Below are 21,515 nucleotides of genomic sequence, written 5' to 3'. Positions count from 1 at the left end.
CCGAGGAAAACTGATCGAATGTTTTAAAATACTTAATGGTTTCACGAATGTAGACAGAACAAAATTGTTTATGATCGATGACACTTTGCGAATGAGGAACAATGTAGACAAATGTAGACAAGTAAATTCAGACTGCACCAAATTTTTCTTCACCAGCATTGTAGTGCGAGAATGGAATAAGCTCCCACCATCAGTGGTCCAGTGTAACACGATTGACTCCTTCAAAAACAAACTCGACCGTCACTTCCTTGAACTTAATATTAACTGGAGTAGAAAAAATAATGTTTTGGAGCCTTCTGATTAAGGGAGGCATTTCAAGCAATTTTGGTGAAAAATATAATTTTCTGTGATATTGTGTTTTCGGACAACGTAATGTGTGGGCGATGTCTAGGGGGACTATTTAAACCCCGGCGATAAGTGTAAAGCCTTTAATTCCATTAAATGCTCTACCAATTAAATGCCTTTCGCGCCTCTTCGCGGTCACTATAACATAATATATTATTTTCATCACTGCTGCGTTACTAATGAAGATAGGAGGATTCAGTAAAAAAAACATTGGGATAAGAAACTCTTTGGCTACTCATGCAGCGACACCAAGCACGCAGCGAACTTGAAGCTTCAGTCGTACGCTGGCCTTTGCCGGGGTAGGTGCTGATGAATATTACTGCAAATAAAAAGTGTTATTTCCCTTATTTGATGCATCATTGTTGTGTTACATCTCTTATTTTCTTAGCAATATATGCCCCATCAAATAAAAGGCTGAAACAGCACCGGAAGGCGAGGAGAACAGCCTCCATCACTGCCTCCCCTTCTACATCTACATCTCCACCTACACAACCACCACTACCTTTACCACCATCCACTTCACCACCTCCTCCTCCTCTATTTACCTCTACATCACCACATACACAATGAGACTAACCTCTACCTTGTACTTCACATTCTCCTCAACAACCAAGGGTTTGCCGGATTTTTCTCCCTAAATGGGAGTTTCAAGAGACCATCCCTTAGCTCACGTAGTTATGAGGATCACGTGAAGTACATAATGAAGAAAATATATATTTTCTATTATAATAGCATGAAGGAGGCTCATGAGGCTGTCAAACAACAGGAAGAGGAAAAGTGAAAGCAGTAAAGTCTGTAGGAAAAGAAAGAAAAGGATCACCACTGGTAATGAACATGAGCCTGGAGCTCACTGAATTTTGGCACCACCTTCATGACTGAAATTAACAATTGTATATATGATTATGTCTATTTTTTGTGTTGTATTAAGTTAATTTAGGAAATAAAAATGAATTTGTAAGGATACGTTATCATAAAATGTCAGGAGGAGGAAATATAAAATGTTTGAATAAAAAGCCCTGGATCTCAAAATGAGTTTTTTTCGGAATTCAAATCGATGTGGAAGGAATTTCATAACTCTGATTGCCAATCTGCTTCCATTTTCAAATAGTACATAGTATAATTGCATTTGGATGCATGGATATGAATATATGTCTCAAGAGTTGGTCACAGACCAAGTTTAATAACAAAAAAAATGGGAAAAAAGTTTAATTCGAAGAAAAAAATCATAACTATAATACAAACATATGTAGCAACCTCATGATGCATCCAAATGTAGATTAATACTTAATGTCCACAATATATAAAGGAAAAAGATTTGTGATGATGGTGTCTTCTACGCATTCACTTTAATAATGCATAAAAATGATTTTTTCAAGTAATTTTTGGAGTAAAAAATTAATATAAAAAAAACATTCGATCATAGAGCAATAATATTCCTTAGGGATGAGCAGCATAGTGAGACATATGCACTGTGATATATTCGTTGAGATAATCCTATTAACAAAAAAAACTGCATCGCCTCCCTTAATGTAGAATCACTTAGGTTTAAGGACAGACCACCTAGTCTGGACCATGGGGTCTGTGTGGTCTGATTTTCTATGTAATCTATGTAAATCTCTCTCTCTCTCTCTCTCTCTCTCTCTCTCTCTCTCTCTCTCACACACACACACACACACACACACACACACACACACTCACATCTTCCCTTCCTTTCCCTTCCCTCTCTCTTCCCTTCCTTTCCCTTCCCTTCCATTTCCTTCCCCTTCCTTCCCTTTTCTCCTCTTCCCTTCCCTCCCCACACATTCCCCCTCCCCACATACTTTCTCCCCTTCCCTACCTCCCCCTACACCCTCTAACCCCCCTCTCCCCAGAACAAGGTCTTGAAAATCCTCGCTTCCCTTCCCTTCCCTTCCCTTCCCTTCTCTTCCTCCTTCCCCTCTTCCCCTCCCCCCTACACCCCCCAACACCCCCTGTGCCATACAAAGGCAGAAAGGATTAACTCCAAAATCCTTGTTTTGAGAAAATCGATGGTAAAGATTTGAGCTCACAATCTTTTTACTATATACATCTGCCGCCTATAATTTTGTAAAGCTATAGATTGGCACATGTACCCTTGATTCATGGTATTAGATTCCTGATAATCTTTAGTAAACAGCCAAATTTGTTGTCCAAAGTACACCAACTACTACTCTGTGTGGAGATAATGCATTTTGCTTTGTGGTCATTTCCTGCAGGTATTACCAGACTATTGTGGTGAAATGTTGTTTGTCCTTTTTAGGAGGTAAAACACGATATCTCCACCGTGTTTAGTTTGTAGAATAACAGAGATTAAATGAGTCTGGTGTAATATTTTGATAGGTAGTATTATTAACTTGACCATTGTGGCAAATAGTAAGCAAGCAGACATAATCTAAAAGGCATTCATGATTAGAAATAGATCTTGATGAGGTCAGTAACAGGTCATGTCTTGCCTTACAGTGTTCCTGTGACCACGAGTACCACAAGAACACCGCTGTGCTCCCTGTGGAAGACTGTGACCTGCCCACCATCATGGCCGGAGGTCACCAGGAGCAACACAGCACCAGGAGGTCAGGGTCAGGCTTTGGGGGTGGGAAATGACGCCACTCAATGTAATAATATTTGTGTAGATGAATTGTTATTTTTTCACTCAAGTTTATTTGTTCTTGTTTATGTAAAAACAGTTTTTACTCTAATGTCTTTACCCTCACTCCCCCCTTTTACTTATTTTTTGTTTTTATTTATTGCCCTTGAGCTGCCTCCCTCGCTGTTAAGATAAAGTAATCTCACAGTCCACTTACCCAAGAACTGAACATCACCAGCAACAGTTTTCACCCTGATGCCTTCACCCTTCCTCCACAGCCCGGCAGCCAAGAAGTGGGATGACTTTGAGTGTTACGAGGAGGAAAACAGCCAAGAAGTGGGATGACTTTGAGTGTTACGAGGAGGAAAACAGCCAAGAAGTGGGATGACTTTGAGTGTTATGAGGAGGAAAACAGCCAAGAAGTGGGATGACTTTGAGTGTTACGAGGAGGAAAACAGCCAAGAAGTGGGATGACTTTGAGTGTTACGAGGAGGAAAACAGCCAAGAAGTGGGATGACTTTGAGTGTTACGAGGAGGAAAACAGCCAAGAAGTGGGATGACTTTGAGTGTTATGAGGAGGAAAACAGCCATGAAGTGGGATGACTTTGAGTGTTATGAGGAGGAAAACAGCCATGAAGTGGGATGACTTTGAGTGTTACGAGGAGGAAAACAGCCAAGAAGTGGGATGACTTTGAGTGTTACGAGGAGGAAAACAGCCAAGAAGTGGGACGACTTTGAGTGTTACGAGGAGGAAAACAGCCAAGAAGTGGGATGACTTTGAGTGTTACGAGGACGAGAGCAAGACCAGTGAGGCGGAGGGCTGTGACGGGGCGGACCACCCCATGCCCGCCCAGCACTTCCAGCTCCCACTCGGAACAGGAAAAAAAATGTCTGGAGTGCAAGGAGGAGTTTTCCATGAAGAAGGCCGCCCTGAGCCACCGCTGCCACCAGACTAAGAGGAAGGAGTGTGAGAAAGTGACCTACTCCTGCAAGGGCTGCCTGCGTAGGTTCCTGCTGCGGAGGGAGTACTTGAAGCATGCCGACGCCTGCTGCAAGAACACCTGTAATCTGTGCCTGGTGAGGAGAGGACACACTCACTTCTTTCTCACTCTGCTGTCACCCCTGTGGTATGAATGCGATGTCTGTTATCCATGTCTGTATCTGTGTCTATATCCATGTCTGCCACAGTCTGCAGTGATCCAGCTGATACAGAAAGACCCCAAAATCTACTTGGCTGTGGTACCTCTTTAGCAACTGGGTAGAGAGTTGTCTTCCTGTCTGGCTGGTCGTGGGTTCAGTCCCCAGCACCAGAGAGTTTACTTCCTTCTTTCCAGGCTAGATCAATTGCTTGTGTTTCAAGTCACTGAGACAATGTATAAATAAATACATTCAAGAAACTTTCAGTACACATCAGATACGTGTAATCCTGAGCTCAACCTGAGGCATGGTGATTCTATAGGGCTGAAAAGTGTAGCAGCAATTTCTGCTGCACCCACAGCCGTGGTACCATTGGTGGACGCTTCTCTGCCTTTCCTCATGTGTGTAACTTGTCACTGACATGGATGCAGACCTGAACATTGACGTGGATCACACACAAATGGATGCCCAGCTGAATGCTGAACTCATAGGTAATGTATTGTTCTCTCTTTTCCTCAGGTAAAGTTACCCAGTGCTGCTTACCTGCCTGGCCACCTGGCTGCCCTGAAGCCTCCTCTCAGCAAGGTGAGAGATTACTATTGCTGTTGAGTAAGTGAAGGTTGGGGGCATGCACTAAGCTGTGCATGGCCTTAGTGCTCGTCTCTGTGTCATTGGCCCTTGAACCTGTTATACCTAACAAGAACCCGTCACTCTGGGACACAGAGCCAGTGTGAAATCTGTGCTGCTACTTTCCCCAGATACCCATTTATCCTCCAGCCTGAAAGAGAGGATGAACAGCCAGGGGAGCCGGGCGCTGGCTGACCAGAGCCAGGATCAAACCCGGGCCATGGATTCACAGCAGGGAATGCTAACCATTACACCACCTGAGACTGTAGAGGCCAAGGCATACAGGGAATCAGTAGGAGAGTGTAACAAAACAGACTACACTAAAATCAGACTGAGAAGTGGAGAAAGTTGGGACAGACCTCTTGTCATGCAGTGTAGCTATTATCAGCTAAAGATGATGACAACATGTTTTTGTGTAGACTGTGACGTTGTTGGTGGGTGATGCGTGTGTTGAGGCTTCCCTGTCCCTTGCAGGGCAGCACCTTGTGTGAGGCGTGTGGCCGAGGGTTCAGCAGGAAGGAGGCGCTCCAGCGGCATGAGGCGAGAGTCCACGGGAAGGCCCACGGCAGCCACCAGTGTGGCCGCACCTTTCCCCACACCTCCCTGCTGGCCGAGCACCTCAGGCCACACCAGGGATGCACTTGTCCGGAATGTTCCAAGGTGTTCAGGTAGGCTGCAGGGAGTGGTACCTTTTATTCCTAGTTCTGTCAGCTGCATGTCTCCCCCCAGGGGTGAAAGTAAGATTAGATTCTTGCCGGTACTGTCTTCAAAAGTGTACCCCTGCCTACAGGCTGTAGACGGCTGTATATCTCTTACCGGTACAGTGTACCCCTGCATACAGGCTGTAGACGGCTGTATATCTCTTACCGGTACAGTGTACCCCTGCATACAGGCTGTAGACGGCTGTATATCTCTGACCGGTACGGCGTACCACTGCGTACCGGCTGTAGACGGCTGTATATCTCTGACCGGTACGGCGTACCACTGCGTACCGGCTGTAGACGGCTGTATATCTCTGACCGGTACGGCGTACCACTGCGTACCGGCTGTAGACGGCTGTATATCTCTGACTGGTACGGCGTACCACTGCGTACCGGCTGTAGACGGCTGTATATCTCTGACTGGTACGGCGTACCACTGCGTACCGGCTGTAGACGGCTGTATATCTCTGACTGGTACGGCGTACCACTGCGTACCGGCTGTAGACGGCTGTATATCTCTGACCGGTACGGCGTACCACTGCGTACCGGCTGTAGACGGCTGTATATCTCTGACTGGTACGGCGTACCACTGCGTACCGGCTGTAGACGGCTGTATATCTCTGACCGGTACGGCGTACCACTGCGTACCGTCTGTAGACGGCTGTATATCTCTGACCGGTACGGCGTACCACTGCGTACCGGCTGTAGACGGCTGTATATCTCTGACTGGTACGGCGTACCACTGCGTACCGGCTGTAGACGTCTGTATATCTCTGACCGGTACGGCGTACCACTGCGTACCGGCTGTAGACGGCTGTATATCTCTGACCGGTACGGCGTACCACTGCGTACCGGCTGTAGACGTCTGTATATCTCTGACCGGTACGGCGTACCACTGCGTACCGGCTGTAGACGGCTGTATATCTCTGACCGGTACGGCGTACCACTGCGTACCGGCTTACCGTCACCCCTGTCTCCACCCCACCCAACACTTGCTGCTCATGGCTTTCTGTGCCTTTCTTTCTTCATCCTAAGCAACTTCAATTCTTTTCATTTTTTCCTTCACATCGCTGTCTGATTTTGCCTTATTGTTATGTCAATGAGTGAGATCTTTCTTCTTTACATTTTTTCCTTCGCACGTCAAGCCATTTTTTATTTCCCCATTTAGTAAACTGACTTTCCTTTCTTTCTTCAATCTAAGTCCATCTCTATGCTGTCCAGCTCCCTAATGAGGTGCCAAGTTTATGGAAAAAGTATATTAGAGCAAAAATATTCTTGAAGGTCCCCACAGTCATCTATACTAGTCATGTATCTGATATCCACATCCGCGGAACATCCGCATCCGCATCTGCATTTCTGATAAATGAAACATCCACATTCATATTTGTGATGAAATAAACATCCACATCTGCATCTGCACCACACAAAGAGGATGCTGTGGGTATATTCTAATCATTACAGAGTCACAGACTTAGAGATCACCATGCAGACTACAGAGTACAGAGCTTGCAAAGTTGAAGAAAATTAATTAATGCATGTTAATTTTCTACTAAAATTACACCTTCTATTCATTTCCTCTCAAATTTACACAACCTAATGTGTCAAGAATTTTGCGGAAGGGCACAAGGAAGGAGATCATTTTACATAGTAACTGTGTAGTATATATGTATCATGTAAATTTCTAAAAGTATGTACCTATGCATGTATTGAACTATGTAACTGTATGTACTATATATATAATATTGTGTAGGTGTGAAAGGAAGCAGCCTGGCCGGCAGAGAGAGAGAGAGTGTGTGTGTTCCGCGCGTGACCCTGGAGAGAGAGAGAGTGTGTGTTCCGCGCGTGACCCTGGAGAGAGAGAGAGTGTGTGTTCCGCGCGTGACCCTGGAGAGAGAGAGAGTGTGTGTTCCGCGCGTGACCCTGGAGAGAGAGAGTGTGTTTGCCGCGCGTGACCCTGGAGAGAGAGAGAGTGTGTGTTCCGCGCGTGACCCTGGAGAGAGAGAGAGTGTGTGTTCCGCGCGTGACCCTGGAGAGAGAGAGAGTGTGTGTTCCGCGGGTGACCCTGGAGAGAGAGAGAGTGTGTGTGTTCCGCGGGTGACCCTGGAGAGAGAGAGAGAAAGTTCCGCGGGTGACCCTGGAGAGAGAGAGAGAAAGTTCCGCGGGTGACCCTGGAGAGAGAGAGAGAAAGTTCCGCGGGTGACCCTGGAGAGAGAGAGAGAGAAAGTTCCGCGGGTGACCCTGGAGAGAGAGAGAAAGTTCCGCGGGTGACCCTGGAGAGATTTACATAGATTTACATAGAAAATCAGACCACACAGACCCCATGGTCCAGACTTGGTGGTCTGTCCTTAAACCTAAGTGATTTTACATTAATCAGAAGACTCCAAAACGTTGCATTTCTACTCTAGTTGATATTAAGTTGAAGGAAGTGACGGTCGAGCTTATTTTTGAAGGAGTCAATCGTGTTACACTGGACCACTGATGATGGGAGCTTATTCCATTCTCGCACTACAACGTTGGTGAAGAAAAATTTGGTGCAGTCTGAATTTACTTGTCTACATCTGAGTTTTACGCCATTGTTCCTCGTGCGCAAAGTGTCATCGATCATAAACAATGTTGATCTGTCTACATTCGTGAAACCATTAAGTATTTTAAAACATTCGATCAGTTTTCCTCGGAGGCGACGTTTCTCAAGAGAGAACATGTTAAGGGTAGAAAGCCTTTCTTCGTAGGATTTGTTGCGCAAGGAAGGGATAATTTTCGTTGCAAGACGCTGAACACCTTCTAATTTAGCAATATCCTTTTCATGTTTGGGAGACCAAAACTGTACAGCATATTACAAGTGGGGTCTGACTAAACTGTTGTAGAGCGGAGTATTACATCTTTATTCTTAAATAAAAGTTTCTTTTAATGAAGCCCAACATTCTGTTCGCTTTATTTGCTGCATCGATGCATTGCTGTGAGAATTTGAGGTTTGACGCGATTTTGACCCCCAAGTCCTTGACGCATTGAACGCTTTTGAGTTTAACGCCGCGCATTTCGTAATCAAACTTTTATTCCTCGTTCCAACTTGAAGGACCTGGCACTTGTCTACGTTAAAGGGCATCTCCCATCTATCCGACCAAGCTGAAATTTTGTGCAAATCCTCTTGGAGGCTTTGCCTGTCTTCGTCAGTGAGAACCGAGTTACCAATCTTTGTGTCGTCTGCAAATTTACTAATGCGGTTATTGAGTCCAACATCCACGTCGTTGATGTAAATAATGAAGAGCACTGGGCCAAGAACCGAGCCCTGAGGGACGCCACTAGTGACAGGCGCCCACTCTGAGTTAAATCCGTCAATCACTACTCTTTGTTGTCTGTTGCTCAACCAATTCGCGATCCATTGGTTTACCTGACCGTCAATACCTATTTGTTTTAATTTGTAAAGTAATTTATGATGCGGACTTTATCAAACGCTTTCTGGAAATCAAGATAGACTACGTCCAGTGATTTGGTTACGTCATAAACAGTGAAGAGGTCGTTATAAAGGTTAATAGATTTGATAGGCAGGATCTTTTGTTTCGAAGCCATGTTGTGAGTCCCCAATTAATGAGTGGCTTTCAAGGTAACTCACAATTTTGTCTCTAATTATGCCCTCAAGTAGCTTACCTACAACCGAAGTTAGACTAATGGGCCTGTAATTACCTGGTACTTTTTGTCTCCTTTCTTAAAATCGGTGTCACGTTAGCCTTTTCCAATCTGAAGGGACAATGCCTTGTCGCAGGACATATTGAATACGGTTGTGAGGGAGAGTATTTAGCTCTTTGTTTCTGTCAGCTGTGTTGGATATAGTTTATCAGGTCCAGGACTTTTATTTGTTTTCAGTGATTTGAGGGCTTTAAGGACTTCATCGGGTTTTATTTCAAAGTTAGACAATGCATGCTCGGGATTTACATTAGTACTGGTGTTGGTGGTGGTGGTGGGAGGACTGTTATTATTAAACACCGAGGAAAAGTAATTATTTAATAGGTTTGCAACGTGTTGGTGTCAATCACTAGTGCACCGTCGCTGTTTATTAAGGTCCAATTCCACTTCTGATCGCCTTTCTGTTGTTTATGTAACTGAAGAAGGATTTCGGATTATTTTACAGTTGGTTGCAATATTTACTTCATATCTCGCTTTGCCTGATGCACTAATCTTTTTACTGTCGCCTTGCATCATTGTAAGTCTAATGTTTTCGGGCGTGCTTTGGTCTTTCTTTAACCTGTAAGACAATTTCTCTCCTTGACTGAGTGTTTAATTTCGCTATTAAACCAAGGTGGACTTTATTAGTGTTAATTCGCTTCTCGCACAAGGGGACAAATGTGTCCTGCTGGTGAGTAAGTGATTTTTAAAGTTTAGCCAGGCGTCCTCTGCATTGCCGTCATCTGATAGTTGCATATCTATTAGTTTTCGTCGGATTTCTGAAGTTGGCTCTTTTGAAATTGGGCACCTTAACTTTATTTTCAGTCACCGATGTTTGAGCTCTAATGTCAACGCGCACTAGTTTATGATCGCAGGAACCGAGGTGTTCTCCTACCGTGACATTACTGACTAGGTTATCTTGGGTCGCTATAACAAGGTCAAGTATGTTATTTTGTCGAGTTGGTTCAGAAACCAGTTGGCTTAGATAATTTTCCTCTAGACATTCGATCATTCTATGGGACCCACCTTCTGTACCCGACAGTGGCGCCCAGTCGATATGGGGAGGTTAAAGTCTCCTAGTATCAGTGAGTCGCTGTTATTAAGTGACTGCCTTAAGACGCTGTACATTTCAAGATCGCCATCAAGTGATTGCCCGGAGGCCTGTAAGTGACAGATATATTTAAATTGACTTTTGCAATGTTTACTCGCACGCACAAATGTTCAACGTCACTGTTTCTTGGTGTTTTGTCAGTAGGTTGCAAGTAGCTTTTGACAAAAGGGCGACACCACCCCTCTACGGTTTACGATCATTGTTGAAGAATCTGTAGCCATCTATGTTATATTCGGAACTTAAATCAATATTAGTGGTGTCGATAAATGTTTCGGTTATAGCAATTACGTCAAAGTTTTCTGTCAGAGCAAGACATCGCAGTTCATCAAATTTGTTTCTTAGGCTCCGCATTGAAACTAAGGACTCTTAGGTTATCTTGAAGCTTGGTAATAGAGGTACTGGAGGGTTCAATGTTACGAGTCTGTTGCGGTGTGAGGTGTCTATTTACACGGGTGGGATGGAAGGACGTGGCTGAGAGTCGTGTTTTGTTGTTCGGGCGGTACGTCTGGCGTTGTTGAGGAGCCTTCCAAATCTGGCTGCCCGATGGGGACAGGTGTATGCCGTCCCTTTGGAAAAGTCTACTCTGGCCGTAGAAATCGTTCCAGGCGTTAAAGAATTGACGTCAAGCGCTCCGCAGAGAGGCTGCCGGCGGTGGTTGAGGCTGACGGCCTTACGGTAGAAGTCGCCCTCATCCCATGTCCGTGGTAGAATTCCTGAAATCAAAATATTAGGGATTTAGTCTTATACTGCTGGATGAGCCTACGGTACTTGTCCAGCAGTTCCTCAGACCGGTCGTGGTGGCGTCGTTTGTACCTGTGTGGAGAACAAAGTGAGTCATTAGAGGCCACAGCGGAGACCTCGTCCAGTGCAGCTGTGATGTCGTCAACACCAGCTCCAGGATAACAGTAGTTACGCCTACGACGGGGGACTCTGCCACAGAATTCAACCACCTGATGGCGAATCATAGAGTCACCGACCAAGAAGGTGCTCTGTTCCTCGTCCTCCTCCAGTATGGCAAATCTGTTGTAGCAATGAGTAGGATAAATGGCTCTAGGGGCGGGTCTGGCTCCTCCTCTCACGGGGGTGAAGCATTCAGCGTCAGCTCTACCGGTTCCCTGTGACGTGCCTTCTTCGGAAGGTGGCTGGGCATCGAGTGCAGGTGAGGAGGGTGATGAGGCGTCAATTGCAGGAGGGGCGACGATGTTGGCCTGGATAAACTCCTGCAAGGTATCAACAGTACTTGTTAGTTCGGTGATCTTCTTCTCGCCAGCCGTCAGCCTTTCGTCCTGTTGAAGGAGTCTCGTTTCCATCTGCTGAGTCAACAGGCAGATCTTGCAGACGGTCGATCGTCCTGAGAAGTCCTGAGAAAGTTCCGCGCGTGACCCTGGAGAGAGAGAGAGAAAGTTCCGCGCGTGACCCTGGAGAGAGAGAGAGAAAGTTCCGCGCGTGACCCTGGAGAGAGAGAGAAAGTTCCGCGGGTGACCCTGGAGAGAGAGAGAGAAAGTTCCGCGGGTGACCCTGGAGAGAGAGAGAGAAAGTTCCGCGGGTGACCCTGGAGAGAGAGAGAAAGTTCCGCGGGTGACCCTGGAGAGAGAGAAAGTTCCGCGGGTGACCCTGGAGAGAGAGAGAGAAAGTTCCGCGGGTGACCCTGGAGAGAGAGAGAGAGAAAGTTCCGCGGGTGACCCTGGAGAGAGAGGTCGCACTGTTCCTGCTGCCTCCCGGGTAAGGGCAAGTCAGGTTCAGCCTGGCGGCGTTCCGAGGCGCCCTGGGCGTAGTGGATCACGACCCCCTCCCTGTTCATCTCCTCGATCTCCAGCTGCATGTCGGACCCTTGTGCAGTGGCGTCACGAGGGGCGGGGACTTATGTCCCCAGTGCAATACTTCGGGGGCGCCAAAGTGAAGATCAACCAGAGTTTTGTTCTGCATCCTGGTAACACACAACATGTGTGGCTGAAACTCGTCATAAAGCTTTAGAATTACAAAATGCAGTATTGTGTAACAAAAGCAGCTAACATCTTGCAATAGGTAGGCGGTGGCTGAGTGGTTAGTGTGCTGGCCTAGCTTTTACGGCGCCATGGACAACGTTGGTTCGAATCCCCACGCTACAACCTGGGATTTTTCAGTCGCTGCCGAGTGGCCTAAGACTACCCACATGCTGTCCAGAAGACCACCCATCAACCCGGACCCTAGAAGATACTGTCCAGTGAATCAAGAATGAGTTCAGGGGAGCAGCATGAGCCAATCATAACTGGCGCCACTATAAAAAATTACCTGCGCCATGAGGGGCTTGGGACGACCACCTGGCCCCTGAAGAAAGCCTACCGGCGCTCCAGGCAGAGATGTAAAAAAAAATAAAAAAAAGTGCTATTTATTGAATTACTAAAATCATGAACACATCCGTGAGGACGTCATAATTTGATATCCGCATCTGCAAAATATGTAAATGTGACATCTGCGTACACATCCGCATCCGTGGATCTAAAATATGACATCCGATACATGACTAATCTATACAATTGATTTTCGTTGAATTCTAATTAACTCGTCCGCTGCGATTAGCATGGATTTGGCTTTCACTGGTAGCATGGAAACATACGTATTCCCAGGTCTTTCTCTGCCTCTGTGGTGGATAGAGGAGTGTTTCCCATGTGGTATTGATATGCTGGATATCCTCTTCCAAGGTGCAGGACTTTACATTTTTCTTCATTGAATCTCTAGCAGCCACTTTGTTCCATTCCTGTATCTTGATGATGTCTTCTAGTAGGAAATCCACAGTCAAGGGGTTAAAGAAGTCTTGATCTTAGAAGAACTCTTGCAGTGATCCGTGACACCCGGAAGGGGTGGGGCTCGGGACAAGTGGCCTGGTGTCTCTTGTGGTTATGAACAGACACATGTTCATTGTTTTTCCCGGTGTTTCAGCTGCAGATCCAACCTCACGCTGCACCGCCGGGCCCACCGCATGCGCCTACCACTGCACCGCCTGCAACAAACACTGGAAGTTCCACGCCAGCTACACCTACCACATGAAGAAGGTGAGGGAGGGCCAAGGGACCACTCACATCCACTGCCATGGCCTTGGAGAGTTAGGGTGTGGCTTGGAGACTGTTTTGGCACCTGTTTCAACTCATCTTAAATGAGGGTTCACATTTACCTGATTTGATAGACGTAAATGTGGTTGATGCATTAATAAAAAAGGGGAGTCTTGCAGCAAATGAATGATCTGTAATTTCATGAATAGATTGGAAAGAACAAGAATCATTGAGCAATCAGTTCAGTTATTGAAGAGTCTGTCAGTGATGTTTGTCAGCTTTGTAACCAGAAACAGTGAAGGTGCGAGCATTGTGTGTAATCCCTTGGGGCCTGTTTATCTATAGGGACCCACAAATATTTACAAATTAATGAATAAAGAATATTGTTAATCACTATTGTCAGTTAATCTAATCAAAGTGTGTATATGCAGGAGGGCCACACTGTTGTGCTCCTGAACATAATCCAGCCTCAGAATACATGAGGCGGCAGTGTTTGTAAGCTTCACTTTGTCTCGTCAGTTCCACGGGAGCAGCGGTGTGGTGGGTGCCGGGCGGTGGTGTGCTCTGCGTCAGCACTCCCTGACCTGCCGCGTCCACCACACTCAGAGGTAAGCCAGGGGTGTTGTGAGCCCTAACAGTGGGCAGTAAGATGAGCCGTTGCATCTTTAATGAAGACTGAATTTATTCAACAAAGTTTGTTCATGAATATAAATAATACATATTTTTTTCTTGGCAATTCATGTTGTCCTTTGATAGAACAATATTTAAAACAATGGTTAACATAATTTTATTTTGATGTAACAAAAGAATATTAAACACTAAACAATACCTTTTGGTTCTATTTGATACTAGCTATTGATATGTTTTGATGCAACAAACATTGGTGTGTTGAGCAAAGTGTTCACTGTTACCTTGTCTGCTCCCCTGAAGACCACCGGAGTGCTCACCGCTTCTTCTTGTTACCATTTAAACTTGGTTTTATATCAGACTATTCTGACTCCTTCTACAAGTGGTGGGTTGATAATAAAACAGTTTTCCTCTAGAAAGGTTTCAGTACATTTTTTGTGACCAGCTACTCTTTACTCTTGGCCTTGAATAATAATAAAATAAAGATAATTTTATTCAAGCATGTATGGTGGGCTAAAGTGGGCAAATTCTTAGAACTCTATTTGATCAATAAAATGTTAGTATGAATTGGAGAGCGGGAAAATGCTCAATAGTTGTCACTTTTGCAGCACAGGGCAGGAGGCAGCTTTGGAAGACATGCAGGGGGTGGCAGGGAGGTCATGAAGCCACTCCCTAACAGTGCACCAGGTGAGTCTAAAGTGACAGCACCACAGCTCTTCAAGGTGTTATAGGTGTGTGTGTGTGTGTGTGTGTGTGTGTGCCTAGGCTGGGTGCAACAGGGTGAGATGGGAAGCGAGCATCATGGTCATCATCATAGTTAACTTTAGGGTACCTTCAAATACATGACAGGCAGCAACTAATAGTAAAAATCAATAAAGGAAGGGCTGAATAAATTAGATATTAACCCGTCTGCTGTGATTGGTACAGACTTGCTTTTCACTGTTAGCCTGGTAATATATACTTCCAGGTCTTTCTCTGTCTCTGGTGGATAGTGGAGTGTTTCCCATGTGGTATTGGTGTGCTGGATATCCCCTCCCAGGGTGCAGGACTTTACATTTTTCTTCATTGAATTGTAGCAGTCACTTTTTGTTCCATTCCTGTAGCTTGGTGATGTCTTCTTGTAGGAAATCCGCACTCAAGGGGTTAAGCCGGGAGTGGAAATTTGAGGCTCAGGAACGTGCCAAAGCTGCATTTCAAACCCTTGTCTTCAGTGGCCCAAGCTGCTACACCTCCTTCCTCTTGGAGCTGATGCAAGGCTGTGATGAGAAATATTGTACACCCATGTCATCACCAAGTCTCCCGCAGGTTGTGGCTCCCTGCTCAGCCCTGCCCACCTCAGCAAGCAAGGAACTGACAGCCTTGTCCTGCTGTCAGAGATGAGGAAGATTCAAGTGTACCCACCTCCAAACACCTCCCACCAGGCGCCTCCTGCGGGGGAGATCATTGTGGAGGTGTTGGAGGACACGGATGCAGAGTACCAGTACATCATCTTGGTGGAGGACGCTGCCGTGGCCCACTTCACCATGACGGACACTGCTGCCATATGGAACACCTCAGGCCGCCAGTGTAAGTGTTCTCTGTCAGTGTTGTAGTTAGGTTAGGTTAAGTTTAGGGTATCTTCAAACACATGATAGCCAGCACCTTATGGTATTAATCAACAAAGAATAGCCTCACTTTGTTGTATAGAAAGTGGGTGCTCATCACCCTGGCATCTGTATCTGTCACCTCAGTTCTTGAGCCTGTGGTGGGTAAGAGCTTGGTACCCAGAGGTACTGCTAGTGTGACATCCAGGTCACCACAGTTTACCTTCTCTAGATTTTCCCAGGTGCTCATTTCCTGACCTTCCTGAAAGGGGAGCATGAAGAGTTTGGTAGGCTGGGCGCCGACTGCCCCAGGCTGGGATTGAACCCAGGCCTGCTGGCTCATAGCTAGGCATGCCAACCACTGCACTGCTAAGGTGCCACTAAGTAGGCAAGGGTAAGAATAAGCAGCAAATTATCACCATATCTCTAATACTTGGTTTTATTCAAGAAAACTACAAAATTGGTCATCTGTATAAATGAGTATATCATAACAATAACCTTTATAGAATATACATAAAGGAAACTTAAATGGCAAAAGAATTGTTTAGCATCAGTTATTCTGGCCCCAGTGATGCCTTGTAGCACATGCCTCTCTGTGTCCTCTTTAGAAGTCCAGTAGTCGTGTAATGCCGGGATGTGAAGGCCGGAGAAGAAACTTAGAAGTATAAGGAAAAGACGTAGCTTAAGTCATTATAAGTGATTACAAGTAGTTGTAAGTGAGCATAAGTAGTTGTAAGTAATTATAAGTCACTGTAAGGCCATCATAGATGTGTAAGAAAATGTAAGTAGGTATTCTTGATCACAACCTATAACAGAGTACCCCCCCCCCCCCTCAGACTACAATTACACAATATTGCGCAATGCCACGCCAAGACTTCCCGCCAGAGAACTTAGCGTCTGTCGCCCCTCCCTTTCCCCCCTTCCCCCTACCAGCCCACGCACCTCGGAATTGTTACCAGCCCTTGCTTGTCAATCCCCTATCAGTTAAAGTCATCCACCCTTACATAGATTTTTTCCGCTGCTCCACATGAAATTTCATCACCTTGCACGTTAAGTGACCGTACCCATATATAAACTACCCTAGTTTTCCCTTCATTTTGAATTAAAACGTGATAGATTATAAATCAGCTACTTGGCCCCCTTGTCTGTGCAATGGGGCTGCCCCAGGACGGGTATAAAAACATGGGGCAGCGTTTCCCGGGCAGACTCCAGGCTCATCCACTGTGTTTTACAGGTCCGGGCGACCCACTCCTTCTGCCACACACACACACACCCCACACACACCTACACGAACCCGTGTATCCATCCCGATGTGTTCTTTTAGTTGTTAATCTCAATATTTCTCTTCTTTCCGCGGTAGGAGCTGTAGGAGAGAGCCCTGTATGCATTCTTGGAGCCATACCAGGGGTAGGAAACGGGGAGTTGAGTCCCCCTTACAATTCCCTCCTGTACTCCTATTGCGGGAAGAATTGTGGGAGTATATAGGCCAGTAATCTGTGCTTTATCTGTAGTGTAAGACGTGTTAGTGAAATAAGAGGCTGTATGTTTTGTCTTTACGACGGAGATGGGTCTCGTCTTGTACGGGCTTTCCCAGAAATGTAACGTTCCCCCTCTCTGAGTCTCTTTCATACATCATATGTACCTGGTTTTACAATAATTGTACACCCGCACAAGGGTAAAGATTTCGTGGAGAATCCTCAGCCTTATTCTGGTTACCATTGTGAGAGGAGAAAACTAGAAATCAGTCGTGTGTCCATTCGCCCATTTCCGTCAGTTTTGGGTAAATCGTGCCTTCAATGAGGAATTAATTGTAAACCGTGTCGCCAGGCATGCCTATGTATTACCTTCTAAACTAAGTCACAGGAATAAATGTAAGCACTCCTATATATAGGCCTTTATTTCTTGTCACTCCCCATTGTGAGATTTGTCCGGCCGGCTGTGAGTTAAACTAACCATTTACCGCCCCCGAGTCTGCCCCGCTCACCTCGCTACTCTGCCCAAGGGATCAGAGTCTCACTCTGGGTCATTTTAATCCCTCATTAAATCCTTAGTCCTTTATATACACATACTCTTAAGGTTCCCAGTGAGCTACCAGTGACATAGTTCATCGGTAGATCTCTGGGTGGTGGCAGCAAAACTACCCCTAGGGTGAGTCCCCCTTGTTTTTCCCCAGATATCCATTAGTTGAACTTCCTTTTTTTTTACATCATTTAGTGCCCCGAATTTCCGGGCACGACAGTCAGTAGTCAGAAGTGTGGTACAAATAGACAGAGGAGCAGCTTTTTTGACATTCAGCAAGTCTTCTGTTCCAGAATATTTGCACCCAATAGCTGCCACACCATTACCATTTAAGTAATACTTGACACCATGAGTGGTTAGGTTGGGAAACTGGCCCTTGAGCTCTGGCACACTTCAGGTTATTGACTGATGGTGGTATTGAGAGAGAAGGGTGACAATAATTTCTTCCCTTTGAATGGTCCTTACAGATGTTGTCTATTGTCTGGTACTGTTGTCCTGATCAGCACTGGTGACAGGACATGTAGACGAAGCTAATACTCATTCTTGAGCTTGTAAGATCTCTTCCATATTTCACAGAGGCAGACATGACATGGAACGGGTATAAGATGGCGAAAGGCAGTAATGTATGGGAGATGATGATCCAGGCCGAGATGCCGCAGAAGTTGAGTTGTGTTGGGTGGGCGGGCATCAACGATGGACGTCTGGAAGGAGCTGATCGTCCACACGGCAAGACTTCACACCAGGAGGAAGGTAACCTGGAACAAAGCATGCCAAGATGAGACGTCCCCGCACACAGATACCTATTGTGTTTTTTTATTCATATATTATTGCCAGAATGACATTTAAGAAATCCCATTGATATCTTGATTATAGTTTCCATTTCACTTTATGCATCCTCCTCAGAAAAGTAACCCTAGTTTAAAATGAGAGCTGCCAGAGCTCACAAGAGGTGTGATGGAGGAGGCAATATAATGTTGTCACCCTGAGTGGCCAAATGTACAGCAAGGGCAGAGTGGGAAGCTAGATAAAGCCTCAAGAAAGGCAGACTTAGGGTAAGGTGGGGTAAGTTGCCCCCTTTAAGAGAGATTGCCTGTTGTAGCCACATTTTTTGCAATAGAATTTGAAAAAAAAGTTATGTTGAAATCTTAGGCTAAGGCCTATCTATGGTATATATTATATCCACTCATTATGATTTACACCTTATTATAATGACAATTTAAAAAAAATAATAAAGGGGGCTTCTTACCCCACATGTGGGGTAGAACGCCCACTGGGTAGGCCTTTTACCCCACTCTGGCTTACAATAATAAAACTCACAGAAACATAAGGAAAATAGTTTTTTCACATTATAAAAATATAATATGTATTCCCTTTTTGAAAAATATACCCTATAAATCTCTCTTGATGTGAAATATAGGAACACAATCAAATTTGTGTCTCCTAATGAACAGAATGTAAAACTAAACATTTAATTAATTTTCTAAAAGGAATCCCCTTCTTTTAGACTAGTAATATTAGACAGCTTCCCTTTCTTCTGAATTTTTGTAACAAAAGGAACATCTACTTCATGAAAAATATATGGAACTAAATATTCAATTAGTTTGATAAAGTATGTCCTTTCTGTTGCATATTGATATCTGAAACAGTTAAAAACACCAACTTCCTTATAGTTTAAACTCAAAAGTGTTCAAAAACTTAAACAAATTATATTTATAGCAATACTGTAATGCCTAATCAGACTCACATTTTTGACATACGTACAGATCTAGGCCTACTCCAGTTGTACATTCTGCATGTGGCCAATTTCTACAACCCCGACATTGGACCCATTTTTCTGAAGGTCTGCTATTAGCAAATAGTTCCCCACACACCAAACAAGGCCATCTGCCAATTTGCTGATAATGGGGTACAAGGCCCACATGTGGGGTAAAAGGCCTCCCTGTGGGCACCTTACCCTAAAGGCACAGGGAGCCTCTTACCCTGGAAATTCATATATACACAAAATGTCACCATCTTTCCTACAAGTAAGTAGACAGAGTATAATCACATGCAATATGGTCTAGACATCTTAATTAGAGCAATTACCCATAGCCATCAGGCTAACTCTACAGTTCTTTGTCGTTAATTAGGTATCATTAAAATCACTGAAAACTTACAAGAAATTAGTCAAAAAGAAGAAATGTCCCCTTGTGGCCAGAGCAACTGTCCATTGTTGACTCCAGTAGTTCCTGTGAGCACAGAGAGTTGGCGTTGCCTACTTGATCATGTGACTGCTTGAGAAAAGAAAGAAAGACAAAACCAGGGGGGGGCCTTTCATCCCAGGGGGGCATCTTACCCCACCTTACCCTACTAAGTATTGAGGTCACCAGCCTGAATCTTGGGTGTCTAGCCATCATGGACTGGACTAGGTGATAGAAGGAAGTTATGAGGTTATGGAGGAGAAAAGTAATGCTCAATGAATTGGAATAGTTTGTTAAACATTTATTTACTTTCCACTAGTATGACAACTTCCTGTTCCCACCTAGCCCAGTTCAAGGTAGCTCCTAACATTCGGTATCTAAGTTAGGGCCGGCAATGTGAATCCTTCATTAATAAGAGAATCATATTTGCATGTCTCTGTTGTACATTCTCACTGATGCAAGCCAGCAGGAGTAGATGTGTTTGTACATTGCAGGACCATTGATAGTATTTGATGTGTTGACGGAGGGCGTAAGAAGAGGAGTGCCATGGGACATTATGTATGCGGATGATGTGGTGTTGGTTGGTGAATCAAAACAAGAAGTGGAGGAGAGGATGGAGGAGTGGCGTATAGCATTGGAGAGGCGGGGAGTGCGAATAAGCAGAAGTAAGACGGAATATATGGTGATGACAGACCAGGATCAAGGCAGGAACAGGGACATGAGGAGCATAATATTAGATGGCCAGTCTCTGAATAGTGTGAGGGACTTCAGATATCTAGGTTCAACGGTTGCGGCAGATGGAAATGAAGAGGCGGAAGTTACAAGAAGGATACAGGCGGGATGGAACAATTGGCGTGATATGTCAGGAGTCCTCTGTGACAAGCGAATGCCAATGAAATTAAAAGGGAAAGTGTATATAGACCAGCTTTGACATATGGCCTAGAAACTGTGCCAAAGAAAGAAGAGTAGTGGAAGAAAATTGGAAGTGACAGAAATGAAAATGCTGAGATGGATGAGTGGAGTGACAAGAAAGGACAGGATCAAGAATGAAGTCATAAGAGGTACAGTTAAGGTAACAAGTGTGGGTAAGAAGGTGCAGGAAGCGAGACTGAGATGGTTTGGTCATGTCATGAGGAGAGAGGAAGGGAGTTGTGAAAGGCAGATAATGGACATGGAAGTGGGTGGCAGAAGGAAGAGAGGAAGACCCAGGACGAGATGGAAGGACTGTATTGTGGCGGACGGCAGGGAGAAGAACTTGGACCTTGAAGTGGCGGAGGACAGGGTTAGATGGAGGAGACTCATCAAAAACAGCGACCCCGTATAGAAATGGGATAATAACGCTGCGGAAGAAGAAGAAGATTGCAGGACCATTGAGATTATTTTTATTAAGTGGTGCAAAATTGTTTTCCAGGCCATCCAGGATGAAGGTGGTCTGCAGGGTGGTCTGACGGCACAGCAGCACCATCAACTAGCTATCAACCCTGAGGAGAGATGTGTCATTAGCTGGCAGAACTCGCGGCATGGACAGTGGACAGCCAGTGGGCATGGCAATCAATTTTGAAGTGTTTCCTACAACATGTAGCTGTGTCACCATTGAACCCAGCACCCTGAAAACGTTTCTTGCTTTAAAAGATGTAAATGGTAATGTCTCAAACAATATGGAGGATGCAGTTATTTTGGATGGAGAAAAACTACATGGAGCCATACAGTTCTCATGAAGAGGTCATCACCAATAGCCTACATGTGCACTATGTCTAAACACTTAGCAATGATTAGTTTCAAGCATTTGTGCAGTATCGTGACATTAGTTAATCCTACTATGGTTAAAATAACACTAAAATAAACTTCCATCAGTGAGCAAGTTTTAAAGTTAGGATAAGTGTCTGCAGCCATG

The 21,515-nt window shown here is 45.0% G+C and overlaps 1 protein-coding gene across 9 annotated transcripts in view; it reads left to right on the top strand.

The window, feature by feature from the left end:
• The window catches only part of LOC126992695 (zinc finger protein 771-like), a 33,375-nt gene that overhangs the window by 11,117 nt on the left and 743 nt on the right, over positions 1–21,515 (top strand). Inside the window, exons 3-12 of one of the 9 annotated variants that reach the window (XR_007746898.1) lie at positions 2,824–2,933; positions 3,226–4,024; positions 4,604–4,669; positions 5,186–5,379; positions 13,103–13,215; positions 13,732–13,820; positions 14,448–14,526; positions 15,145–15,405; positions 18,018–18,191; positions 21,033–21,515. The exon at positions 21,033–21,515 is cut by the window's right edge and continues 743 nt beyond it. Coding sequence is in view for 8 of the 9 variants with exons in the window: in XM_050851500.1 (XP_050707457.1) it covers positions 3,719–4,024; positions 4,604–4,669; positions 5,186–5,379; positions 13,103–13,215; positions 13,732–13,820; positions 14,448–14,526; positions 15,145–15,405; positions 18,086–18,156 (1,179 nt within the window). In the remaining variant the exon portion in view is untranslated. The other 8 variants (XM_050851502.1, XM_050851500.1, XM_050851501.1 and 5 more) reach the window with 8 other exon arrangements.

This window comes from Eriocheir sinensis, unplaced genomic scaffold (genome assembly GCF_024679095.1).
Source record: "Eriocheir sinensis breed Jianghai 21 unplaced genomic scaffold, ASM2467909v1 Scaffold5, whole genome shotgun sequence".
Taxonomy (NCBI): Eukaryota; Metazoa; Arthropoda; class Malacostraca; order Decapoda; family Varunidae; genus Eriocheir; species Eriocheir sinensis.
The sequence above is the reverse complement of the archived record's forward strand: the minus strand, read 5'-3'. Positions and strand labels throughout refer to the sequence as shown.